Raw genomic sequence first — 23,857 nt, forward strand, 5'->3', positions numbered from 1 at the left:
AAAAGGGGGGATCTCGGTCTCTCTCTCTCTATTTGGCCCAGACAGCATCATACAAGCCTCTTAATTTCTCTCTCCTCTCTCTCTCATAACCACCATGTGACTATCCAGCCTGTAAGTGCACCGGGTCCCCTTCTTTCTCTTTTTCTCTACCTCTCCTTTCCTAACATGTTTTGTTTTCAATAAAAGTTTAATTTACCTGAATAAAAAAAGAGGGGTGGCTGCCAGCAGCAGTGGGTTCACTGTGTAGGCACCAAGCCCAGGAATAATCCTGGTAGCAAAAATGCACTATATATATATATATATATATATATATATATATATATATATATATATATATATAAAATTGAAGTAAACGTTTAATTTCGAGGAGACTGTTGGCCCAGGTGGTAAAGTGCAATACTTTGCAAACCTGAGAACGTAAGTTCAGTCCCTATTATTGCATATCCAATACTGTGATCTGGTCTCTCACTAAATAAATACATAAACATTTTGTTTGTTTGTTTTTCCCCCTCCTTTAGCCCCAGTGCAGCAAGGACAGTTAAGGCCAAACTCAGCACCTTCCAAAGGATGGGGGCTGGGGGTGGGGATCTTCACGAACTACAAGGACCGGTGGTTATTTCCTCTGGCTACGAGCCAGGTAATCGCAGTTAAGATGGATGCTGGTGCCAGACTTCCTGGTTTTGAATGCCTGAACACTCAGGTCATCTAATCTCCCCACTCCCGTCCTCAACTGCAGATAGCACCTCCGTTGATAAGTAGTTGAGGGCTGCATAAGTCTGACCATTCAGCAGCGTTATTGTTACTCAAAAGAAAGTTTCTGTAGGAACAGGAAAACAGATGCCCCGGAACTGGAAGGAATGCCCAGCCATCCGGCACGTTAGTGATGGAGTGAGGACTGGAAAACACATCCCTGATTCCCAGCCCGGTTCTCTTTCCTCGCCCGGAAGGGAAGGTACTGTGCTCTGGGAGGACATACGGAGTCGCAAGTGCTCCCGGCCAGGGACGGGCGTGAAAGGGTGGCTGGTGGCGTGGAGGGAAGAGCAGCCACGCCAGCGCCCGCGATTTCGAGCTGAAGCCTAATGTGCCACAGCAAAGAGGACCACACGCTGCTCAGCGCTGACGACTCGCTCCTCCAGACCGCAGCCTCCTTCCTGTTGCATCTCGGGAGCGGGCGCGGGCCGGGGAGCAGGAAGGGAGGTGTAGTCCACTCTCTCCCCCGCCTTCCCGGCCACCCGCCTCCGAGGCCTCTCGCTTCATCTTTCCCAGCAAGCCCCGCGCGGGCACTGGCCAGTGATTGGCTGTGGCAGGAGCAGGCGGTTCGGCCAGCAGCGGTTACCCAGGTTTCCGGTGCCAAGCCGGAGCGGGTGAAGCCGTCTGTACGTCGTCTGTGAGGTTCGTACCGGGGCGGCTAGAGACAAGACACCATCGGAGGCCCTGCGAGCCTGGATGCTCCGGGCCGTGAGGGAAATCACGTCAGTTCCACGCTGGTGTTCGCACCGGTGGGGGACGGGGGTCCGATGCCTGTGCGCACGCGCGGGCGGGCGGCGGGAGGGCACGCGGGGCGTGGGCGGTGGCGTGCGCGCCCAGGGGCCCACGTGGGCCGAGGGGGCGGGGAGGCCGCGGGGCGCGCGTCCCGCCACGTCAGTGTGAGTTCCGAGCCTATCCCGCGCGCTGCAGGTCTTGAGGGGCCCGGGTTGCCAGGAAGTGACTTATTGGGAGGGTGGAGGGAAGGGAGGCCTCTTCCCCTCCTCCAAGGTCCGGACCGAAAATCTCCTTGGGTACACGGTCAGGGAGGAAGGAGCATTTCTCCTTCGCGTGAGCTGCGAAGACTTTGGAAATCTGGGAAATCGGAAGTGTGTTTGTGTCTTAAAGGCTGTTCTTCACCGAGCGTTGCAAACCACAATGAAGAACCAGGACAAAAAGAATGGAGCTGCCAGGCAAACAAGCAACACTCTCAACCCTAAAAACAACGCGGGTCAGTCGGACGCAGGAGCCGAGGGAGGCCAGGGGCGGCCCGGCCAGCCGACTCCTGTGCTGGAAGCTGAAGGTCCCAACAGCCCGGCTCCAGGGAGGACTCAGGGTGTGTGCAGCCTCCGCGCCGCAGGAGGGGGAGGGGCCCGGGAGGCAAGACCACTGTTTACCTGGAGGGAGGGGTGTAGAGGCTGCCTGCTGCCCACCAGCCCATGGGGAGTTGGTGCAGCCTCCCGAGCTAGACACAGGACAGATACCTCGGACAGAAGTCTGGCGGGATTTAATCCGGTGGTAGCCAGTTGAGACAGCCATCAGCACATACTGTATAGAAACTCCTCACTCGGTGGTTCAGTGCTCCTTATCTCTGAAGCTGTGACTTTTGAGGGAAGCTAGGGATGGAATGAATAGTCATTGAATTGCCACATGCCAACCCTGTGTGCTGGATGTTTTATCCATATATATATTTTTTTTACCAAACACTGCTCAGCTTTGGCTTGTGCTGGTACCAGGGATTGAACCTGGGACATACGAATCTCAGGCCAGGCATGCAGCCATGAAAGTGTGTAGCTTGAACTGCTTCGCTGTTTTCCTAGCCTGCTTGATTTTTTTCATCTCCCCCCCACCCCAAATCACTTTATTGGAGCACCTAGTGGTTCACAAGACGGTTGATGTCATGTCTTACCTCCCCCGTACTTGGCCTCTGTAATAACAAGCATGGCTAGAAGGTAATAGTAAACAGTTCTGTGGATTCTTTAGATAAATAGGCTTAAGGCAGTTAGGGGCAAACGCTAGAAGAAGAAGAAGGCAGTTAGGCAACATTTAACCCAGACCAGTAAGTTTGTCCCTGAAAATATCAGCCAGTGGTATAACTATTTCATTTTTCATTCTGCTCCTCATCCTCTGTTATAAGGAGCACAGGCCAAAACTCCTCAGGCTGGGGCCCTCTGTGATGTCTCTGAGGAGCTGAGCCGCCAGTTGGAAGACATCCTAAGTACATACTGCGTGGACAACAATCAGGGGGGCCCAGGTGATGATGGGGCACAGGGTGAGCCTGCTGAATCCGAAGATGCAGAGAAGTCCCGGCCCTATGCTTCACGGAATGGGGAGCCTGAGCCAGAGACTCCAGTAGTCAATGGTGAGAAGGAGACCTCCAAGGGGGAGCCGGGCATAGAAGAGATCCGGACAAATGAGGTTGGAGACCGAGACCACCGAAGGCCACAAGAGAAGAAGAAAGCCAAGGGCTTGGGTGAGCAGAGGGCAGCTATTTGTGAGGCTGGTTGAGGGGAGGGAGTTTGGACCTGACATTCCTTGGACTCGTCTGCTCTACCAGGATTCAGAGGAAACCAGCTTCCCAGAGCCTGGAGCCATGCTAGCTTAAAGAAAGCCAAGGCCATGGGCAGTAGAGAGATGTGGAAAATGGAAACCCCGCCTCTTGTTCTTTGAAAAACTGGACAGAACTGAGGCCTGGAGATATAGCTCATGTGTATAGTGCTGCTCTGCTAGGTACTCCACCCACTCAGGTTCAAGCCCAACTCCCAATGCATTAAAGGAAGCTTCTGTACTGGTTTATTTTACTCTCTCTACCTCTCTGCTTTTTTTTTTTTCTTGCCTCCAGGGTTATTGCTGAAGCTCAGTGCCTGCACCATGAATCCACTGCTCCTGGAGGCCATTTTCCCCCCTTTTGTTGCCCTTTTGCCCTTGTAGCCTTGTTGTGGTTATTATTATTATTGTTGATGTCGATCGTTGTTGGATAGGACAGAGAGAAATGGAGAGAGGAGGGGAAGGCAGAGAGGGGGAAGGAAAGATAGACACTTGCAGACCTGCTTCACCGCCTGCGAAGCGACTCCCCTGCAGGTGGGGAGCCGGGGCCTGGAACCAGGATCCTTAAGCCGGCCCTTACGCTTTGTGCCACCTGCACTTAGTGCCACCTGTGCTTAACCTGCTGCGCTATTGCCCAGCTCCCTTTCTTACTGTTTCTACCCAATAAACAAAGATAATGAGAAAAAATATATAGTACATATAAAAGCTAGTTTAGGGCTAGGCAGTAGCACGTCTGGTTAAATGCACACAGTACAGTATGCAAGGACCCAGGTTCAAGCCCCTGGTCCTTACTTGCAGGGGAAAAGCTTCACAGGTGGTGAGGCAGGACTGCAGATGTCTCTCTGTCTCTATCCAGTAATAAATGAATAAATATAATTTTAAAAAAAAATAGTGTCATATGAGGCAGAGGCCAAAGCACCACTTGAACATGCTGTACTGAGTGTCAGATTGGAAACCTTCAGTACTCTCCCATCAGGCATTTCTCCACCCAAAAGAAAGAGGTGTTTTAAAATATTTATTTATTAACAAAAGAAGGTAAGAGAATCAGAGTATTACTCTAGCACATGATGATGTGAGGGATTGAACTTGGGACCTCCTGTTCCCAAATCCAACACTGTAGCCACCTCATTGCCTCCCCGGCTGCCAGTCAGAATAATCATTGTGCAGCTGTGGCTAATGTTGTCGCCAGGGATTGAACCTGCTACCTATCTTGTTTTAATTTTTTAATATTTTATTTATTTAGTTATATAAGACATGGGAAGAGAGAATCAGATATCATTTTGGTACATGCACTTCTGGGGAATCAAACCTCATGCTTGAGAGTCCAACATTTTTTTTTTTATATTTATTTAATTTATTTATTCCCTTTTGTTGCCCTTGTTGTTTTATTGTTGTAGTTATTATTGTTGTTGTTGTTGGATAGGACAGAGAGAAATGGAGAGAGGGAGGGGAAGACAGAGAGGAGGAGAGAAAGATAGACACCTGCAGACCTGTTTCACCGCCTGTGAAGCGACTCCCCTGCAGGTGGGGAGCCGGGGTTCGAACCGGGATCCTTATGCCGGTCCTTGTGCTTTGCGCCACTTGCGCTTAGCCCGCTGCGCTACAGCCCGACTCCCAGAGTCCAACATTTTATCCACCTCCCGGACCACCCTGATACCTAACTTTATGGACTATTTATTTCTTTTGACAAATGTTGAGGTGGTTTTCTTTTTTCTTTTTTTTTTTACATTTATTTTCCCTTTTGTTGCCCATGTTGTTTTTTATTGTTGTTGTAGTGTTCGCTGTTTTTATTGTATTTTTTATTCTTTATTGGGTAGAGAAAGGGAAATTGGTGTCCTGGTGGTGGCACACCTGGTTGAGTGCACGTGTTACAATGTGCAAGGACCCAGGTTCAAGTCCTCAGTCCCCGCCTTTAGGGGAAAAGCTTAGCAGGACTGCAGGTTGCACTCTCCTCTGTCTCCCCGAGTCCTCTCAACAGAGAGAAATGGAGAGAGGAGGGGAAGACAGAGGGGGAGAGAAAGATAGACACCTGCAGACCTGCTTCACCATTTGTGAAACGACTGCCCTGCAGGTGGGGAGCCCAGGGCTCGAACCAGGATCCTTATGCCAGTCCTTGCGCTTTGTGCCATGTGCACTTAGCGCTCTGTGCTGCCACTCGACTCACTTTATTATTGATTGATTGATGTTTCTGCTTTTTCTTTTACCAGAGTATTGTTTGGCTTTGGCATATGGTGGTGCTGGGATTGAACCTGAGAGCTTAGAGACTCAGACATGCAGAGTTACTTGCATAACCAAAAAAAGAGAGAGAGAGAGAGAGATTTTAGTTGTTAAAGGAGAGTGAGAGGAAGAGTGAGAGTGCAAACCAGAACATTATGCCAAAGTGCATTTGCTGCTGAAGATTGAACTGGGAACCTCAGTTAAGATCCAGTGTTTTATCCACTGTGCCACTTCCTAGACACCTGTAAAACATTTTTCTGGGAGTCAGGCGGTAGAGCAGCGGGTCACGCACAGGTGGCCCAAGGTGTAAGGATCCTGGTTTGAGCCCCTGGCTCCCCACCTGCAGGGGAATCACTTCACAAGTGGTGAAACAGGTCTGCAGGGGTCTGTCTTTCTCCCTCTCTGTCTTCCCCTCCTCTATTTCTCAGTCCTACCCAACAACAATGATGACATCAATAATAATAATGACTACAATAAATCAACAAGGGCAACGAAAGGGGATAAATAAATTTTTAAAAAAAACAAAACAAAACATTTTTCTGTCTCCCTAGCCGCCCTAGTCCCATTACTTGTTAAGTATACAGCAAACAGTAGAGAAGGTAACCAGTTCAACAAATATAAAATGTGATGGCGGGGCCAGGTGATGGCACACCCAGATAAGCCACATAGTACTTAGCTCAAGGATAAGCTCAAGTTCAAGTCCCCCCAGCTCCCCATCTGCAGGACGAAGCTTCATAAGCAGTGAAGCAGGTCTGTAGGGGTCTGTTTTTCTCTCACCCTCTGTATCTCCCCCCCTCCTCTGTCAATTTCTCTCTGTCCTGTCCAGTCCGATAAAATGGGGAAAAAAGTGGTGGCTACCTTGAGCAGTGGATTTGTAGCATGGGCACTGAGTCCCATCGATAACCATGGAGGCTAAAATAAAATGGGATAGGGATGGGAGAACTCAGGCTGATGAGTGTGGGCCCTGACTTGGAGGGAACTTGCAAGAGGAGACTCCTGCTTTAAAAAAAAAAAAAAATTATTATCTTTTTTTAAAGATTTTATTTATTTATTGATGAGAAAGATAGGAGAGAGAGAAAGAACCAGACATCACATTTATTTATTCCTTTTTGTTGCCCTTGTTGTTTTACTGTTGTAGTTATTGTTATTGATGTTGTCATTGTTGGATAGAACAGAGAGAAATGGAGAGAGGAGGGGAATCCAGAGGAGAAGAGAAAGACAGACAGATACAGACCTGCTTCACCACTTGTGAAGCGACTCCCCTGCAGGTGGGAAGCTGGGGGCTCGAACCACTTATTTATTCCCTTTTGTTTCCTTTGTTTTATTGTTGTTGTTATTGATGTTGTCATTGTTGGATAGGACAGAGGAAAATGGAGAGAGAAGAAGACAGAGGGGGGAGAGAAAGACACCTTCAGACCTGCTTCACCGTCTGTGAAGCGACTCCCCTTCATGTAAGGAGCCGGTTGCTCAAACCGGGATATTTAATGCTGGTCCTTGTGCTTTGTGCCACGTGCACTTAACCCGCTGCACTACCACCCGACTCCCCAAAAAAATTATCTTCATTTATTTATTGGGTATTTATTGGTAGTCAGAAATCAAGAGGGAAGGGGGAGACTGAGAGGGAGAAAGACACACCTACAGACCTGCTTCACCACTTGCAAAAGCTTTCCCTTTTCAGATTGGGAGTAGGGGCTCGAACCTGGGTCTTTTGGCATTGTAATATCTGCAGTTAACCAGGTGCACCACCACCTGGTCCCCAGACACATGCTTTTATTTCCTGTACTTTGCAGGGAAGGAAATCACGTTGCTAATGCAGACCTTGAACACACTGAGTACTCCAGAGGAGAAATTGGCAGCTCTGTGCAAGAAATATGCTGAGCTGGTGAGTTTTTGAGTAATGCTGGAGAATAGCTACTAATTATGTAGGGGCTCTGGTGTGAAAGTCTGACAGCAGTGACAGTGTAAGGGTTGCTATCAGTCACGAGTGTCATGAGAGAGTGGGTACAGTCTTCAAGGTTACTAGGAAAAGAATGTAAGCCCCCTGCACGGTGTGCCCACTCACCCCTGTGTCCCATTGCACAACCTGAGCAGTGTGGGTTAATAGTTGGAGAAAGTGGAACAGAGGAAGGTGAGCTCTGGAATGTCCACTAGACACTCACTGGCTCTCCTGGTCCCTAGCTGGAAGAACACCGGAACTCACAAAAGCAGATGAAGCTCCTGCAGAAGAAACAGAGTCAGCTGGTGCAGGAAAAGGACCACCTACGGGGCGAGCATAGCAAGGCCGTCCTGGCTCGCAGCAAGCTGGAAAGCCTGTGCCGGGAGCTGCAGCGCCACAACCGCTCCCTCAAGGTAGGCTGTCTGCCTACCCCAGAGAACAGACAGCTCTGGTTTGTTTGTCTTCTGTTTGTTCATCATCAGTTTATTTATCTTCAGGTAGAGATAGTGAGAAACTGATTGAAAGGAAGAGAGAGAGACACCTGCAGCACTGTCTGCTTGTGACGCTTCTGTGCAGGTGGGGGCCAGGGACTTGAACCTGAGTCTTTGTGCATGGTAACATACATTTATAATTTGGTATGCTACCACCTGGCCCCAACTTCTGATTTACTTATTTATTTTAATGTTTGTTTATTTATTAATTCCCTTTTGTTGCCCTTGTTTTATTGTTGTTGTTATTGATGTCGTTGTTGCCGGCAACAGCAGTAGCATAGGACAGAGAGAAATGGAGAGAGGAGAGGAAGACAGAGTGAGAGAAAGATAGACACCTGCAGACCTGCTTCACCACCTGTGAAGTGACTCTCCAGCAAGTGGGGAGCCAGGGGCTCGAACTGGGATCCTTACGCTGGTCCTTGCACTTTGCACCACCTGTGCTTAGCCTGCTGTGCTACCACCAGACTCCCCTGATTTATTTTTATCTACCAGATCACTGTTCATCTCTGCCTTATGGCGTTGTGTGGGATTAAAGCTGGGCCATAGGAGCCTCAGTCATGAGAGTCTTTTTGTATACCATTATGCTGTCTTCCCTACTGCCACGTATTTGAAGAGGGCTTTCTCCCTTAAAAAGTAGTCCAGACTTGGTACAGACCCAGCACACCTTTGCCAATTCTGGCTATTACCAAAGTTTGGAGAGAAGAGGCCAGAGTCAAGAAAATATGCTGAGTTTGCATAGTCAGAGAATGGAAGGTAGATAGGTAGAGCCATGATGCTCAAAATTTGAACCCTAGTACCACATGGAAACACCAGATTGCATGCACTGAGGAGCTCCGTGTATAGTGAGTGTCTCTCCTACCCAAATGAAATGAAATGAAATAAAGCGTTTAAAAAAATGAACCAGAGAAGGCATTGTATTGTACTTACATGAGGTCCTGGGTTCATGTAAAAGAAAAAGAACCACTTAATCTAGTTTAAATCTGAAATAATGTGCTTCAACAGATGTATATTGCTTAAGAATAGCTTGCCTATTTCTTGGGAGAGAATCTCTCACTTGATGTCTCCTGGCATCTTGGAGCCTGACTTTTTTTTCTTTTCACTTTTGTTGCCTTTGTTTTGTTGTTGTTGTTATTATTGCTATTTCTGATGTCATTGTTGTTGGATAGGACAGAGAAATGGAGAGGGGGGAGAGAAAGATAGACACCTGCAGACTTGCTTCACTGCATCGCTGCATGTGAAGTAACTCCCCTGCAGGTGGGAAGCTGGGGGCTCGAACCAGGATCCTTACAGTTTTTGCACTTTGTGCCACGTGCGCTTTACCCACTGCGCTACCGCCCGAACCCCAAGGAGCCTGACTTACTCATTGTGAACACAGGGAAGGCTGTATTGATAGAGACCATCTCTGACTATGATTGAGGTGGGATGGTTCTTGTGTGGCTGGCTGGCTGGGGAGCAGTGGATGATGAAGTTGGGGTCTGACTTCTTTGCCCAGGAAGAAGGTGTGCAGCGAGCCCGGGAGGAGGAAGAGAAACGCAAAGAGGTGACCTCACACTTTCAGGTCACGCTAAATGACATTCAGCTGCAGATGGAACAACACAATGAGCGCAATTCTAAGCTGCGCCAAGAGAACATGGAGCTAGCAGAGAGGCTGAAGAAACTGATTGAGCAGTATGAACTACGGGAGGAGGTAAGGTATTGTGGACAGTCACTGCCATGGAACTGTGATGTCCTGGGTGTGTATGAGGCACTGAAACAGCGCTTTTCAGACCTCTGTTACATTCCATTTTCCCATTCTTCCTTCCTTGGGAGGGATCTAATGTCATGCATCCTCATACAGAGAGGAGACTTTCCTATAGACACAACCACTTTCTGCAATGCCTTGGTGGTAGAGCTAAGTGTCTTTTGCAGTTGAACTTGTGCATGTTCGGGGACTGGGCGGTAGTGCAGCAGGTTAAGCACACATAGTGTGAAGCGTAAGGACCTGCATAAGGATCCTGGTTCAAGCCCCTGGCTCCCCGCCTACAGGGGAGTCACTTCAAAAGCAGGTCTGCAGGTGTCTGTCTTTCTCTCCCCATCTCTCTTGATTTCTTTCTGTCTTATCTATCAACAACAATAGCAATAACAATAGCAATAACAGTAACAACAACAGGGTAACAAAAATGGGAAAAATAGCCTTCAGGAGCAGTGGATTCATAGTGCATGCACTGAGTCCCAACAATAACCCTGGAGGCAAAGAAAAAAAAAGCAATATGTTCACGTGCTTTGTATTTGGATTTTGGAACAGCGTTTATGCAGTGAAACTTCTGAGTACTTGCCTAGCTTTAATCGGGCTTACAAAGGTACAGTTTAAGCTTGTCTGCTAGGTTGTGACCATTTCACTAGTTAGAATTTTTCAGATTTTTAAATCTCAAAGAGGGAGCCGCACCGGTGGTCAACGATGACTCCAGGGGCTCTGTTCTCTGGGTCCCTGCTGCTCTGCTGCCCCTGCCGTCTGAAAGGATAGGGAGTAGGCTGCTTTTCTTTAGGTTTTCACATGCCATTTGCTTGGCTGTTCTAGGTCTCTGTTTCCTCATCATGAAAAGGGAAACTGACAACTGCCTTTCACGACTGGACCAGGCCCCTTCCTATGTCTGGGAGTGTGGGTCTGGTGTAGCAGTTATGACCCAGAGTAACCCACTCAGTAAAGCACATGTCTTACTAATGTGGCAATAGTGTATCCACAGTCTAAAGAACATCCTCCTTCTTTTCCTGTACTTAGTTCTTTTTTAATTTTTTTATTATTATTTTCCCTTTTGTTGCCCTTGTTTTATTGTTGTTGTTATTATTGTTGTTGATGTCATCATTGTTGGATAGGACAGAGAGAAATGGAAAGAGAGGGGGGAGAGAAAGGCCTGACTCCCCTTGTACTTGGTTCTTATCCCTTAGTACTCAGAACTTTGGAGATGTCCTAAGTCTTACCAGAGTGGAGACCCTCTTTCCTTTCTTCCCTCCAATGCACAAAAGAATATACAGGCATGCCAGGCTTTACTGCTTCTCCTTAATACCCTGTCCTTAAGATGGGCACACTCCCATCCTACCCTATCTGAAGACCATAGATCACAGGCCATTAAAATTTATCATGTCCCAGTCTAGACCTGTCACGGGTAGGCCAGCAGGTGGCTCGATCAGTAGAGCACATACATTAGCATGCATAAGAACCCAGGTTCAAGTCCTGGACTACCACTTGGAGCACTTGCAGGGAGAAGACTTTATGAGCAGTGCTGCAGTGTCTCTCCTTCTTCTCTCTCCTTCTCTGCCTCTTTTCCTCTCCTTCTCTCCTTATCTCTCATCTTAAAAGAAAAAAATAGGGTAGGGCCAGGTGGTGGCATGCTTATTTAATGTACATCTTACAATGTCCAAGGACCTTGATTCAGGCCCCTTACCCCCTCTTGAAGGGGGGAAACTTCATGAGTGGTGAAGCAGTGTTAAAGGTGTCTCTGTCTCCTGCTTCCTTCTTGATTTGTCTCTGTCTCCATTAAATAAACAAAAGTATTTTAAAAGGAAGAAAAAGATCCAAAAGAAGGGGTATAGTCATGCAGGCACTAAGCCTTAGTGATAACCCTGGTGCAAAAATGAGATCTATAAAATTTCCCTTTTTTTTTTTTTTAATATTTACTTATTTTCCCTTTTGCTGCCCTTGTTGTGATTCTTGATGTCATTGGATAGGACAGAGAGAAATGGAGAGGGGAGGGGAAGATAGAGCGGGAGAGAAAGACAGACACCTGCAGACCTGCTTCACCGCCTGTGAAGCGACTCCCCTGCAGGTGGGGAGCTGGGGATCCTTAGCAGTCCTTGTGCTTTGTGCCATGTGCGCTTAACCCGCTGCACCACTGCCCAACTCCCCCTCTCTTTTTAATTTGCAATAGCACGTGAGTCCATTACCTGTTTTTTGATCTGGTACAAATTCTCAAGAGATGCACATGTCTAATCTTCACCTATAGACATATTAGGTCTTTCCCATCTGAGCTAAGTTGTGTTGCTAGAGGTGTCCGTTTTGCTTGCTCTTCCTGCTTATGGGGTTCAGACTACAAAAGTGAGGATTGTCAGTCCCGTGTGTGTGTGTGGGTTACTACAGGGAACTGGTTTTATCTCTAGATGAGCCCCTGTTTTCACCCAGCACTGACACACTGAAAAGAAATTATGTGAGGTTGGGAAGTAGACTTTTCACGGACTTGGGGCCTATGTCCTATATATACATGTAAGTTACCTGGTTTCTACAGATGGAATATCCTGCAGGCACTGGGCCTTCCTTAGCAAGGAAGTTCCTGGACCAGACAGTGACCGCCTGATTGAATGCACACACTACAGTGCACAGAGACCTGAGTTCAGGGGAATGGGTGCAGGCGCATCCAGTTGCGTGCACGTTACACTTCGTAAGGATCCAGCTAAAGCCTCCAGTCCCCACCTGCAAGGGGAAGCTTCATGAGTGGTGAAGCAGTGCTACAAGTGTCTCTCCATATCTACCCCTCCATTTCTCTGTCTCTGTCCAAAATAAATAAATAATAAATAAAATATGTGGGGGGCAGGGCTCCTGACAGCTGGTCCCTCTCAATGTTCATTCCTATAGCACATCGACAAAGTCTTCAAACACAAGGACCTACAGCAGCAACTGGTAGATGCCAAGCTCCAGCAGGCCCAGGAGATGCTGAAGGAGGCAGAGGAGAGACACCAGCGGGAGAAAGATTTTGTGAGGCTCCCCTGGATTTGGGTCAGGGTGGAGGTGGGTTGGTTTCTGACTCAACTCATAGTGAGATTTAATGGGAGACCAGAGCATAGTTTACTCAGGAAGTTTCAATGGGTTCTGGTGTACATGGCTTAAAAAGAGAAAAAAAACCAAACACAGCCCCTTGGGGCTTCTGACAATTGGGGGTCCTATCTTGGAAATAGCTCCTCAAAGAGGCAGTGGAATCCCAGAGGATGTGTGAACTGATGAAGCAACAGGAGACCCACCTAAAGCAGCAGGTAAGGCTGTACCCTGACCCTGTGCCACCAGTATCCCCTTGCTGGGCCCCATCCTGGGAGGGAAATGGGACCCTCATTCTAGAACCACCTTGACTGCTGTGTGACCTTGCTGAACCTTTGTTCTCTCTGGACCCGCCCAGCACCTGTGTGGTGATGACTAGGTGGCTAGGAGAGCTTGGAGGACTTCCTTCCTAGTCGGAAGTGTTGTGCTGTTTCTGAGGAGGTGGTGATAGAATGGTTGTTGTTGTGTGTTTTTTTAATCACATAAATTATACTTAATTCCAAAAGGAAAAAAATTAAAATGCATAAAAGTAAATGCAAGTCATTCCTAATCTTACTTCCTACCTAGTCTCAATGTTTTGGATTATATTCTTCCAAGTAAGTTTTTGTTTTGAAGAACAGTTACCTCATAGGGCCAGGTACAGATCTGAATGTGTTCATCAGACAAACCCTTCACAGAAACCCAGTCTTACCTGAGGGCTTCTTTCTCACCCAGCTTGCCCTCTACACTGAGAAGTTTGAGGAGTTCCAGAATACTCTTTCCAAAAGTAGTGAAGTGTTCACGACATTTAAACAGGAGATGGAAAAGGTAACGGTGATCCAGGCTTGATGTTGCTTCTGGGGTGTAACTGTATCCTTCCTGGTTAGACACTGGACCTGCCTTCTGGAAGCCCCTATCCCTAGGGTACCTCTTAGGAGCTCTGTGATTGATAGCAGTGGTGGAACTATAAGACGAGGTCATAGGCAGCCCTTTGCCCTTTTAAGGAAGGGGTGGTATGTGCTCCCTCCAAGTGTCCTGGAGAAAAGGTAGTCTGGTTATGTCCTATCACTGGTGATAGTTATTTACATTAAGATATCCTAAGGGGAGTCAGGCTGTAGCGCAGCGGGTTAAGCGCAGGTGGCGCAAAGCATAAGGACCGGCATAAGGATCCCGGTTCGAACCCCGGCTCCCCACCTGCAGGGGAGTTGCTTCAAAGGCAGTGAAGCAGGTCTGCAGGTGTCTATCTTTCTCTCCTCCTCTCTGTCTTTCCCTCCTCTCTCCATTTCTCTCTGTCCTATCCAACAACGACAACAATAATAACTACAACAATAAAAAAACAACAAGGGCAACAAAAAGGAATAAATAAATAAAATAAATTTTTAAAAAAATTTAAAAAAAAAAGATATCCTAAGGTGGGGCCCAGGTGGTGGTGCACCTCGTTGAGTGCCCATGCTATAATGCACAAGGACCCAGGTTCAAGCCCCTGATCTCCACCTGTAGGGGGAAAACTTCACAAGTGGTGAAGCAGAGTGTGTGTGTGTGTGTGTGTGTGTGTGTGTGTGTGTGTGTGTGTGTGTGTGTGTGTGTGTGTGTATTAACCAAAGCACTACTCAGCTCTGGCTTATGGTTGTGTGGGAGACTGAATTTTGGGCTTATGAGCCTCAGGCCAGAGAGTCTCTTGGCATAACCATTATGCTATCTATCCCTGCCTCTCTCTACTTCTCTATTACCCCATTCCCCTCTCGATTTCCTCACTCTACCCAAATAAATTAAAATTTTGAAAAAATTTTGTAAAAGAGCTATCCTGAGGTAGCACAAAAGACAGTGACTGCACCCCGTGGTGACACCTCCCCCTGTCCCGTCCCGCGGGACCTTCAACGTGGGTTAACCTAGGAGAGGGAGTGAGGACAAGGAAAGAAGGGTGAGGGAAGGGGACAAGACACGTGAGAGAAATGAGACAAGTCAAGATTCTGATCAAGTCTGTTTATTAGCACCAAAGATGCTGTTTTTAAGGCCAGGGCAAGAGGGTAGTTAGCAGCTGGGGACTGTTGACTGAAGTGGTGTGTTGTCATGGTAATCAGCCGTTATCTGGAAGGTCCTGGGTGATTCATAGGGAAGTGGAATTGGGAGACAGGAACTTATCTTGTCTGTGAACAAAGACTCTAAGGTGTAAAGAAGCAGGAACTTAACTTTTAAGCAAGGCCAGTCTGAACAAAGACTCTGTGGTCATGCCCATAGCAACCTTGAGGGCACATGTGACTCCCCACATCCCCCCTTGGTCACTGTTCCCCCACACTGGAGGCACTGGTGTGTACATTCAGCCATCCTGGCGCCCTGATCATTTTCTTCTGCCTGTCACATAACCCAGATGACTAAGAAGATCAAGAAACTGGAAAAAGAAACCACCATGTACCGCTCCCGGTGGGAGAGCAGCAACAAAGCCCTGCTTGAGATGGCTGAGGAGGTAAGTTGGGATCTGTATTGAGACTGGGGCTGTGCACTTGTTGAGGATTGTACATTCTATTGGAGCATAATGCAGCCAGCTTGTGGTGGAACTGGAATTGTAACTGTATCTGTCCAAGGCCAGTTGCACTGCCGGCTAGCTGTCTCCTCATGGCAGGTGGTGAGTCCAGTAATAGGTGAACAGGAGAAACCAAGAGCAGATGGAAGAAAGGAATTGAGGAAAATCAAGGAGCACCAGTGATTACATATATATGGCTTGTACATAGAATGACCTAGATGATTCAGTTTCATGGCTTGGTGTATATATAGGAAAAGAACTGTACTGCTGGAACAGTTACTGTCATCCCGGCTCTTGTGAATATTTTAGATAATGTCAACTCTTTTACTCTTCTCTTGAAATCTAAGATTGTAATTCAAAGTCCATTATAAAAGATTTATAGGGCGAGGCAGTGGTGCACTTGCTTAATCACACACAATACGGACCTGGTTGTTCAAGCCCCTGCTCCCCCTTGCAGGGGAAAAGCCCATGAGTGGTGAAGCAGAGCTGCCGGTATCTCTGTCTCTTTCCTTTTTTTTTTTTTTTTTTTAGTGGATAGGACAGAGAGAAATTCAAAGAAGAGGGGAGACAGAAAGGGAGAGAGAAAGATAGACACCATGCCCCGGGAGGTAGCGCAATGGCTAAGGCACTAGACTCTCGAGCATGAGGTCCGGAGCACATGTAGCAGAGTGATGTCTGGTTCTTTCTCTCCTGTCTTTCTCATGAATAAATAAATAAAATCTTAGAAAAAGAAAGAAAAGAAAGATAGACACCTGCAGACCTGCTTCACAACTTGTGAAGTGACCCTCCTTCAGGTGGGGGCTCAAACTGGGATCCTTATTAAGGCCCTTGCTCTTTGTACTGTGTGCACTTAACCGCCTGGCCCCGTCTTTCTACCACCCTCTCTCTTCTCAATTTCTCACTGTCTGTATGCAATAAATAAATAAATAATTTTAAATAAATAATAAAAGAAGGTCCAGGTGGTGGTGCACCTGGTTGAGCGCACACGCAGTACACAAGGACCCAGGTTCAAGCCCCCGGCCCCCACCTGCAGGCGGAAAGCTTCACGAGTGGTGAAGCAGTGCTGTAGATGTCTTTCTGTTTTTCTCCCTCTCTATCTCCTCTTCCTCTCTCAATTTCTCTGTCTCTATCCAATAATAAATAAAAATATTTAAATAAATTATAAAAGACTTGAAAGCCGAGGACATTGCAACAGTCATCTGGGAATGTATTTTCTGATTTCCAACCATGCCCCTCTCTATGCCATTCTGCCCCTATTATAATCTGTGTATAAATTTAAACTGTTTACTCAGGAGGAGCCAGCTTTTGACTCTGCTCTCTTCCTAGCCTTATTAAAGCATGAACATTAAATCAGCAGAAATAGCTCACCTGGACAGTGTACCTGCTTCATCATACCCAAGACCCAGTTTCAAGCCCAGCCCCCACTGCAGCGGGGGAAGCTTCAGCGCTGTGATACCTGTTTCCATCTGGAGAAAACAATAGAAAGATTTAGTGCAATGAAACACTAGCTACAGCAATGAATAAAAATATGAATTGCAAACACCTATCATGGGGAGATAAAAAATTCTACTACTGGGACAGGGTAGATAACATAATGGTTATGCAAAGAGACTCTCATGCCTGAGGCCCCAAAGTCCTAGGTTCAAGCCAGACCTAAGCAGTGCTCTGGTGTCCTAATAAAACAATAAAAAACAGGCCAAATATATATATATATATATATATATATAGAGAGAGAGAGAGAGAGAGAGAGGGGGGGGGGGGGATATGCATTGCAGTTTTGGGTGACTAGGCTTGGTGGCATGACACTGAAGTCCTTGTTTCTTTCCCTAGAAAACACTCCGGGATAAAGAACTAGAGGGCCTGCAAGTGAAAATCCAGCGGCTAGAGAAACTGTGCCGGGCCCTGCAGACAGAGCGCAATGACCTGAATAAGAGGGTACAGGACCTGAGTGCTGGTGGCTGGGGCCACCTTCCAGACAGCAGCCCTGAGCAAAGGCCAGGGGCAGCCACTGCCTCTCAGGAGCAAATTGGTGAGGAGCCTGGGCCTCAGGCACCCAGCTCCCCCAGGGCCACAGAAGGTCTTAGCTGCCCTGAAGCACCAAACACAGAAGCATCAGGCCAAAGTGGGCCCCAGGAGCCCACCTCTACCACCGCCTAGGTGCCTGGCACTAGGGGGCATGCTGGGAAGGGAGCAAGCAGCCCAGCCAGGCTTGGCCCAAGCAGAACTCCCACCGCTAAGCAGTCCACTGCTAAGATCAAGGGTGCTCTGACCTGGCTGGCATCTGACACTTTGCAGCTTTGGATTTTATGGGTCAGTTTTACATATATATGATACACGTGCAAGTCATACATTTATATCTGTAAGGTGTTAAACAGGCTTGCAGTAGAGGTGGGGTTGTGTACAGATGAGGTCTGTGGCTCTTTCCTGAGCTAAAGAGTCTCACAGAGGAGTTGTCATCTGTAGCTGGCAGTGATTTAAGCTTGTTCCTGCCTGATTTGGAGACTCATCCTTCCTCCCTTGCCCTTCAAGGCTCATGGCAAGCAACACACCCAGGCTTTGACTATGTGTCTATTATGAGCTGAGCCTGGGTAGCTCCACCTTTCCTAGCACCCCTGGAAGCTCCTTTACAGTCTTGACCTGGAAAAGATCCCGGGCGGAACTTTGGCAGGACACCTCAGAATTTCAGGTGGGACTATTTTCCTGCCTAGGACAAGGGACCTAGAGAATGTTTCTGTGGAATGATGAACTGGCAGGGAGCCCCTGAGGCACCGCTTCCCCTGCCCTCTGGTAGTGCCAGGAACAGGCCAGTGTTCCTTCTCAGTAGCCTTATCATTCACAGGTGCCTCTCTAGCCTGCACAAATGATTGACAAGAGATTATCCAAAGGATTCTTTCTGAAAGGTTTCTTTTATTATTGTTTTATTTTTGCACATGACAGTTTGTTTTGAGGATCTTCAGAGGAAGGAAGAGAGGGGTGTTGTAATAGTGGTACCTGGGTTCCTGGCCTCCCAGTGCGCCATCACCCCACCTGGCACCTTTGCCATGAAGTTTCCTGTTAGATGAAATCAAATTGTAGTAGGAAAGAGCTTCTGATGGCTTTGTCACATCCTGTCTGTGGTTATAGATCCTGGGAGGCTACCGCTGATTCCCATCACCACCATCTCCCCCCAGCAGTTGCTAGGACCCAGGCCCAACTATTCCTTGATTTAACAAGTCTGTTTCTTCCTGTCCATCCCCAAGTGTGCAATTATTAAGATTTGCCCTCGTTTTATTACCCAAGGAATAAAGAGTGAGGTATGTCTGTGACAGTTCACTTCCTGTTTGGAAGCCCTCAGCTCTTGATAACCAAGGGATAAGAATGAGACCCGGTAATTGACTAGGTCCCAGAAAGTCACAAAATGACTGCAGATAATTGAGTCTTTTCTCTTCTCCCTAGTACATGCTGCTGCGTATTCTTTGAAAGCTATATTGGTTGCAACCTTGTCAGGGCCGTAGTAGTAGTTTTCTGAGATAGTAGTATCATATCAGGAAACCCCTCTGCTAGGTATAGGGTTTTAACACCCCATTTCAATGTAGCTGAAGGAGCCACAGACAAAGATGGATGGGGTGATTGAGTTCTTGCTGTGTTTCTCTTGCATTATTTCATTGTTTTGTAGACCCCTTCATCTTTCACAACTAGCCTACTCCTTCAGTCTTTAGCACAGACAAGTTCAAATACTCCTGAATCATGTCACAACTTAGACCAGAGATGGTAAACTAAAGGCACACCATCTCCCCTCCCCCATGGTAGCTACCACTACTGTTTCCCACTAATCTCTCATTTGAGGTGTATCTTTCTGTCCCTACAGCCAGTATCAATGTTATTACCTATTTGCCATCCCTGACTAAGATCCTGTCCTCCTGTAAAGATGTTTCTTAGGATCTCTCCTTGCTCTCTAAAATGACTGTCTGGAATGATCCCTGAATGCGTCCCTCTCTGCTCCAGGTAAGGCTGTGCCTGACTGAGGTGTACCAGAGTTACCACCCTACCCAGGTTCTAATGGGCTGTGGACGCACAGGGAAGAAGCTGAAGCTTCTGCTTACCCCCTTTAAAGAAAATGGGGAGTGCCTGCCTCACTTCAGCTACCTCTTAAAGCCCAGTGGGTGGATGAGGAAGCGGGTGTTAGAGCCCAGTGTGGTGTACAGCAACTGTGTAAAACAGTTTAGCTGCTTGCTGTGGAGCTACACGGAACAAGGTGACACCCCCCCCCCCCCCCAGTGGGTCTCCTAGCAAAGAAATACAGGCCCAGAGACTGGGGAGATGTATAATGACAAAAATGCCTGAGATTCTTGAGGTCTCAGGTTTGGTCCCCAGCATCACCATAAGCCAGAACTGAGTACTCTGGGAAAAATCAAATGATTACAGACCCTAGGTAGGGTAGAGCCTTTACACTTAGCTCCAACCATCTAGGCTTCTAGGCCAGGCTCTAGATAGGGGCCTCATTCTTCCTCTTTTTCGCCATTGACCAAATCTTAACCAATCACTACAGCTGCTCTGCTTGTTCTGCTTTCCCAAGTCAACCCAGGAGCCTGGGTCAGATACAGAGGAGGTGGCCTGTCTATGAAGGTCAGTGCCTTCCTCACCAGAGCAGGTCTCATACACATGACCTCAATTTTAGGACCAAGAGCTGTGTTGGTGTCTTAGATTGCTAGCTTTTTCTCCAGGGGACCATAGTCGTGAGGCTCAGAGTCCAGAGCCCCTGGCTCTGCTGACAGTAATTTATGTTTAGGACTGTCCGGCTGAAAGCTTCATGGACCCCAGATTCTGATAGGTCTCAGCAGCACTTTTTGTTATTTGTTGTTTGTTTTCCATGAGGTTTTTGGACCATGGGCTGAGCTCAGGCACTTTCTGTAAGAGGATGTTATGTGTACGATGGTCATTGCCCCTCCCCCATCATGGTGCCCTGCTGAGGGCTGACCAGAAGGCCAGTGGGGAGGGCTGGGCGTGCTGAGCTGATGTGCAGCTGCTGCCCCAGCCTTCCCATCATGCACAGCACAGAGATGGTCACCCCAGGGACAGCCAGGCACCTGCCTGGGGGAGGGGTGCAACCTTCTCTCCCTATAACTGCTTCCTTGATCCAACCTGGCCACTCCCAAGTTTGTTTGAAGCTGTGCTGACAGCTGTGTGTATTCCCCCCCCCCCCCCCATTTTGGTATTCACATCAGCCAGGGACTTGATTTTGATGTATTTTAAACCACATTAAATAAAGTTTGTTGCCTTAATTCTCTCCTGACCTTTGTAGTCAATGCTTCTGAACCCATCCAGTCATTGGCATGTCCAGATCTGTAAGGTCTGGCTACGCCTTCCTGCCTTCCAGCAATTAACTCAGGCTCAGTACACTAGAATGTTTCCTTGAGCTTCCTGAACAGTCATCATCATCAGAGCACCACGGATTCTTTTTCTTTGCTTTTTTTTTTTTTTTTTTTTTTACTAGAGCTCTGCTCAACTCCAGCTGATGGTGGTGTGGAGGATTGAACTTGGAACTTTGGAGCCTCAGGCATGAGAGTCTCTGCATAACCATTAGGCCATCTACCCCTGCCCTGTGTGTATTTTCTAAACAGCAGTGGTGAGCAAGCTTTATTATTTTTATTTATTTCCCCTTTTGTTGCCCTTGTTTCTTATTGTAGATATCATTGATGTCGTCGTTGGATAGGACAGAGAGAAATGGAGAGAGGAGGGGAAGACGGGGAGAGAAAGATAGACACCTGCAGACCTGCTTCACTGCCTTTGAAGCGACTCCCCTGCAGGTGGAGAGCAGGGGGGTCGAACCGGGATCCTTATGCTTTGCACCCCATGTGCTTAACCTGCTGCGCTACCGCCTGAGTCCTGAGTATGCTTTATTTTTATCTAAATTTGCCTGTTAACTTTGCCTTCCTCATGGAATCTATCAAAGCCTGTCACCTTCAGTCGCTCTGCTTATTTTCTGGACCTAGCCTGAATTCCTTAATATAGCATACATAATTGTAGTGATTTGGTCCACCACCCTCACTGCTAAGTAAACAAAATCATCACTAAATGAAGTCAAATTTTTGTCATCACCGGAGGTTTGCTCCAGGTAAGCCAACTTTTTCAGGTAGAAAGACACTACAGGGGCCTGGGCGGTAGTGTACTCAGTTAAGCGCATAATGTTTATGCAAAAAGAGACTGATTCTAAAGGCTCTTGAGGCCTTAGTTTCAATCCCCCGTACAACCATAAGCCAGAGCTGAGCAGTGCTCTGATTTAAAAAAAAAGTCTGGGGAGTCAGGCAGTAGCCCAGAGGGTTAAGCACAGGCTGTGCAAAGTGCAAGGACCAGTGTAAGGATCCTGATTGGAGCCCCTGGCTCCCCACCTGCAGGGGAGTCGCTTCACAGGTGGTGAAGCAGGTCTGCTGGTGTCTCTCTCTCCCTCTCTGTCTTCTCCTCTCTCCTTTCCTCTCTGTCCTATCCAACAACAACAATAATAACTACAATAAAACAAGGGCAACAAAGGAGAATAATTTTTTTTTTTTGCCTCCAGGGTTGTTGCTGGGGCACAGTGCCTGCATCACGAACCCACTGCTCCTGGAGGCCATTTTTTCCCCTTTTTGTTACCCTTGTTCTTGTAGCCTTACTGTGATTATTGTTATTGTTGATGTCCTTCGTTGTTAGATAGGACAGAGAGAAAAATAGAGAGAGGAGGGGGAGAGGAAGACAGACACCTGCAGACCTGCTCCACCGCCTGTGAAGCGACGCCCCTGCAGGTGGGGAGCCGCGGGTTCGAACCAGGACCCTTATGCGGGTCCTTAAGCTTTGCTCCACGTGCACTTAGTCTGCTGCGCTACCGCTGACCCCCAAAGTCAAGCAAAGTCAGGCGGTAGCACAGCGGATTAAGCGCACATGGCGCAAAATTCAGGGACTGGTTTAAGGATCCTGTTTCAAGCCCCCGGCTTCCCACCTGCAGGTGTTTTTCTCTCCCCTTCTGTCTTCCCCTCCTCTCCATTTTTCTCTGTCCTATCCAACAACAACGACAACAATAGTAACTACAACAGTAAAAGAGCAAGGGCAACAAAGGGGAATAAGTAAATAAATACAGTCTTGGTGTGGTCTGGGAGGTGGCGCAGTGATAAAGCTTTTTTTTTTTAATATTTATTCCTTTTTGTTGCCCTTGTTTTTACTGTTGTTGTAGTTATTGTTGTCATTGATGTCGTCGTTGTTGGATACGACAGAGAGAAATGGAGAGAGGAGGGGAAGACGGGGGAGAGAGAAAGACAGACACCTGCAGAACTGCTTCACCGCCTGTGAAGCGACTCCCCTGCAGGTGGGGAGCTGGGGGCTCGAACCGGGATCCTTACGCCGGGATTTGCGCTTTGCGCCACCTGCGCTTAACCCACTGCGCTACCGCCGGACTCCCAGTGATAAAGCTTTGGACTCAAGCATAAGGTCCCGAGTTCGATCCCCGGCAGCACATGTGCCAGAGTGATCTCTGGCTCTTTCTTCTCCTTTCTCATAAATAAATAAATAAATAAAATATTTTTTTAAAAAGTCTTGGGAGGAAGCAGCAGTGTTAAGCACACGTGGCGCAAAGCTTAAGGATCTGGTTCGAGGCCCAGGCCTCCCACCTGCAGGGAGTCGCTTCACAAGCGGTGAAGCAGGTCTGCAGGTGTCTGTCTTTCTCTCCCCCTCTCTGTTTTCCCCTCCTCCATTTCTCTCTGTCCTATCCAACAACGATGACATAAATAAAAACAATTACAACAATTAAAAAAGAAAAAGGTGTTGGGAGTCCTTGTGGTTGCGGTTGTGGGATAAGCACACATGGCATGAAGCGGAAGGATCCTGGTTTGAGCCCCCGGCTCCCCACCTGCAGGGGAGTCGCTTCACAGGCGGTGAAGCAGGTCTGCAATTGTCTTTACCTTTCTCTGTCATCCCCTCCTCTCCATTTCTCTCTGTCCTGTCCAACAACGACGACATCAGTAACAACAAAAATAAAAATAAAACAAGGGGAAATAAGTATTTTTTTTTTAAAAAAATTTAAATCTTGAATGAATGTCCTACATTTGGAAGAGTGCTGAAGTTGGAAGCACCTGGGGGTGGGAGTCGGTCGGTAGCGCAGCAGGTTAAGTGCACATGGCGCAAAGCACGCAAGAACCAGCCTAAGGATCCAGGTTTGAGCCCAGGCTCCCCACCTGCAGGAGAGTCGCTTCACAAGTGGTGAAGCAGATTTGCAGGTGTCTATCTCAACCCCCTCTGTCTTCCCCTCCTCTCTCCACTTCTCTCTGTCCTATCCAACAATGATAAAAACAATAAATAAATAAATAAAACAAGGGCAACAAAAGAAAATAAATAATAAAAAAGAAAAAGAAGCACCTGGGGAAGTGCCCTGCACAAATTGTGGAAAGGTGCCTTCCCCATCCTAGTTCAGGTAGAGGGCAAGGCACAGGGAAGCTGTTACTACCTGTGAGAGGGGAAGGTGTGTGGGCTGGCCACGTGCACTGACCTGGAGCTGTAACTTGAGACTTTAGAGCAATGGAGCCCAGGACAAACCTATCCTGTTACATCAGATGCTTCCTTGGAGACTTGACCTGGGAGACTCTGCCAGGTCTTTAAATAGCTGCCCCATTTATCTAGGCATCAAAAGCAGCACA

The 23,857-nt window shown here is 47.7% G+C and overlaps 1 protein-coding gene across 4 annotated transcripts; it reads left to right on the plus strand.

The window, feature by feature from the left end:
- Positions 1–882: 882 nt before the first annotated feature.
- Positions 883–20,484, plus strand: TXLNA (taxilin alpha). Of its 4 annotated transcripts, XM_016194968.2 has the most exons (11): positions 884–1,472; positions 1,873–2,080; positions 2,882–3,217; positions 7,299–7,390; positions 7,687–7,857; positions 9,428–9,622; positions 12,542–12,661; positions 12,862–12,936; positions 13,433–13,525; positions 15,066–15,161; positions 17,049–20,484. In XM_016194968.2, the coding sequence occupies exons 2-11, from the start codon at positions 1,903–1,905 to the stop codon at positions 17,373–17,375; spliced, it is 1,683 nt and encodes a 560-aa protein (XP_016050454.1). In that variant the 5' UTR covers positions 884–1,472; positions 1,873–1,902; the 3' UTR covers positions 17,376–20,484. The 4 variants fall into 4 exon arrangements, with proteins under 4 accessions (XP_060061749.1, XP_016050454.1, XP_007538560.1 ...); XM_007538498.3 differs by lacking the exon at positions 884–1,472 and having other exon boundaries at positions 1,690–2,080; XM_060205765.1 differs by lacking the exons at positions 884–1,472; positions 1,873–2,080 and adding an exon at positions 1,693–1,853.
- The last annotated feature ends 3,373 nt before the right edge of the window (positions 20,485–23,857 follow it).

The sequence above is a fragment of the Erinaceus europaeus genome, chromosome 13, assembly GCF_950295315.1.
Source record: "Erinaceus europaeus chromosome 13, mEriEur2.1, whole genome shotgun sequence".
Taxonomy (NCBI): Eukaryota; Metazoa; Chordata; class Mammalia; order Eulipotyphla; family Erinaceidae; genus Erinaceus; species Erinaceus europaeus.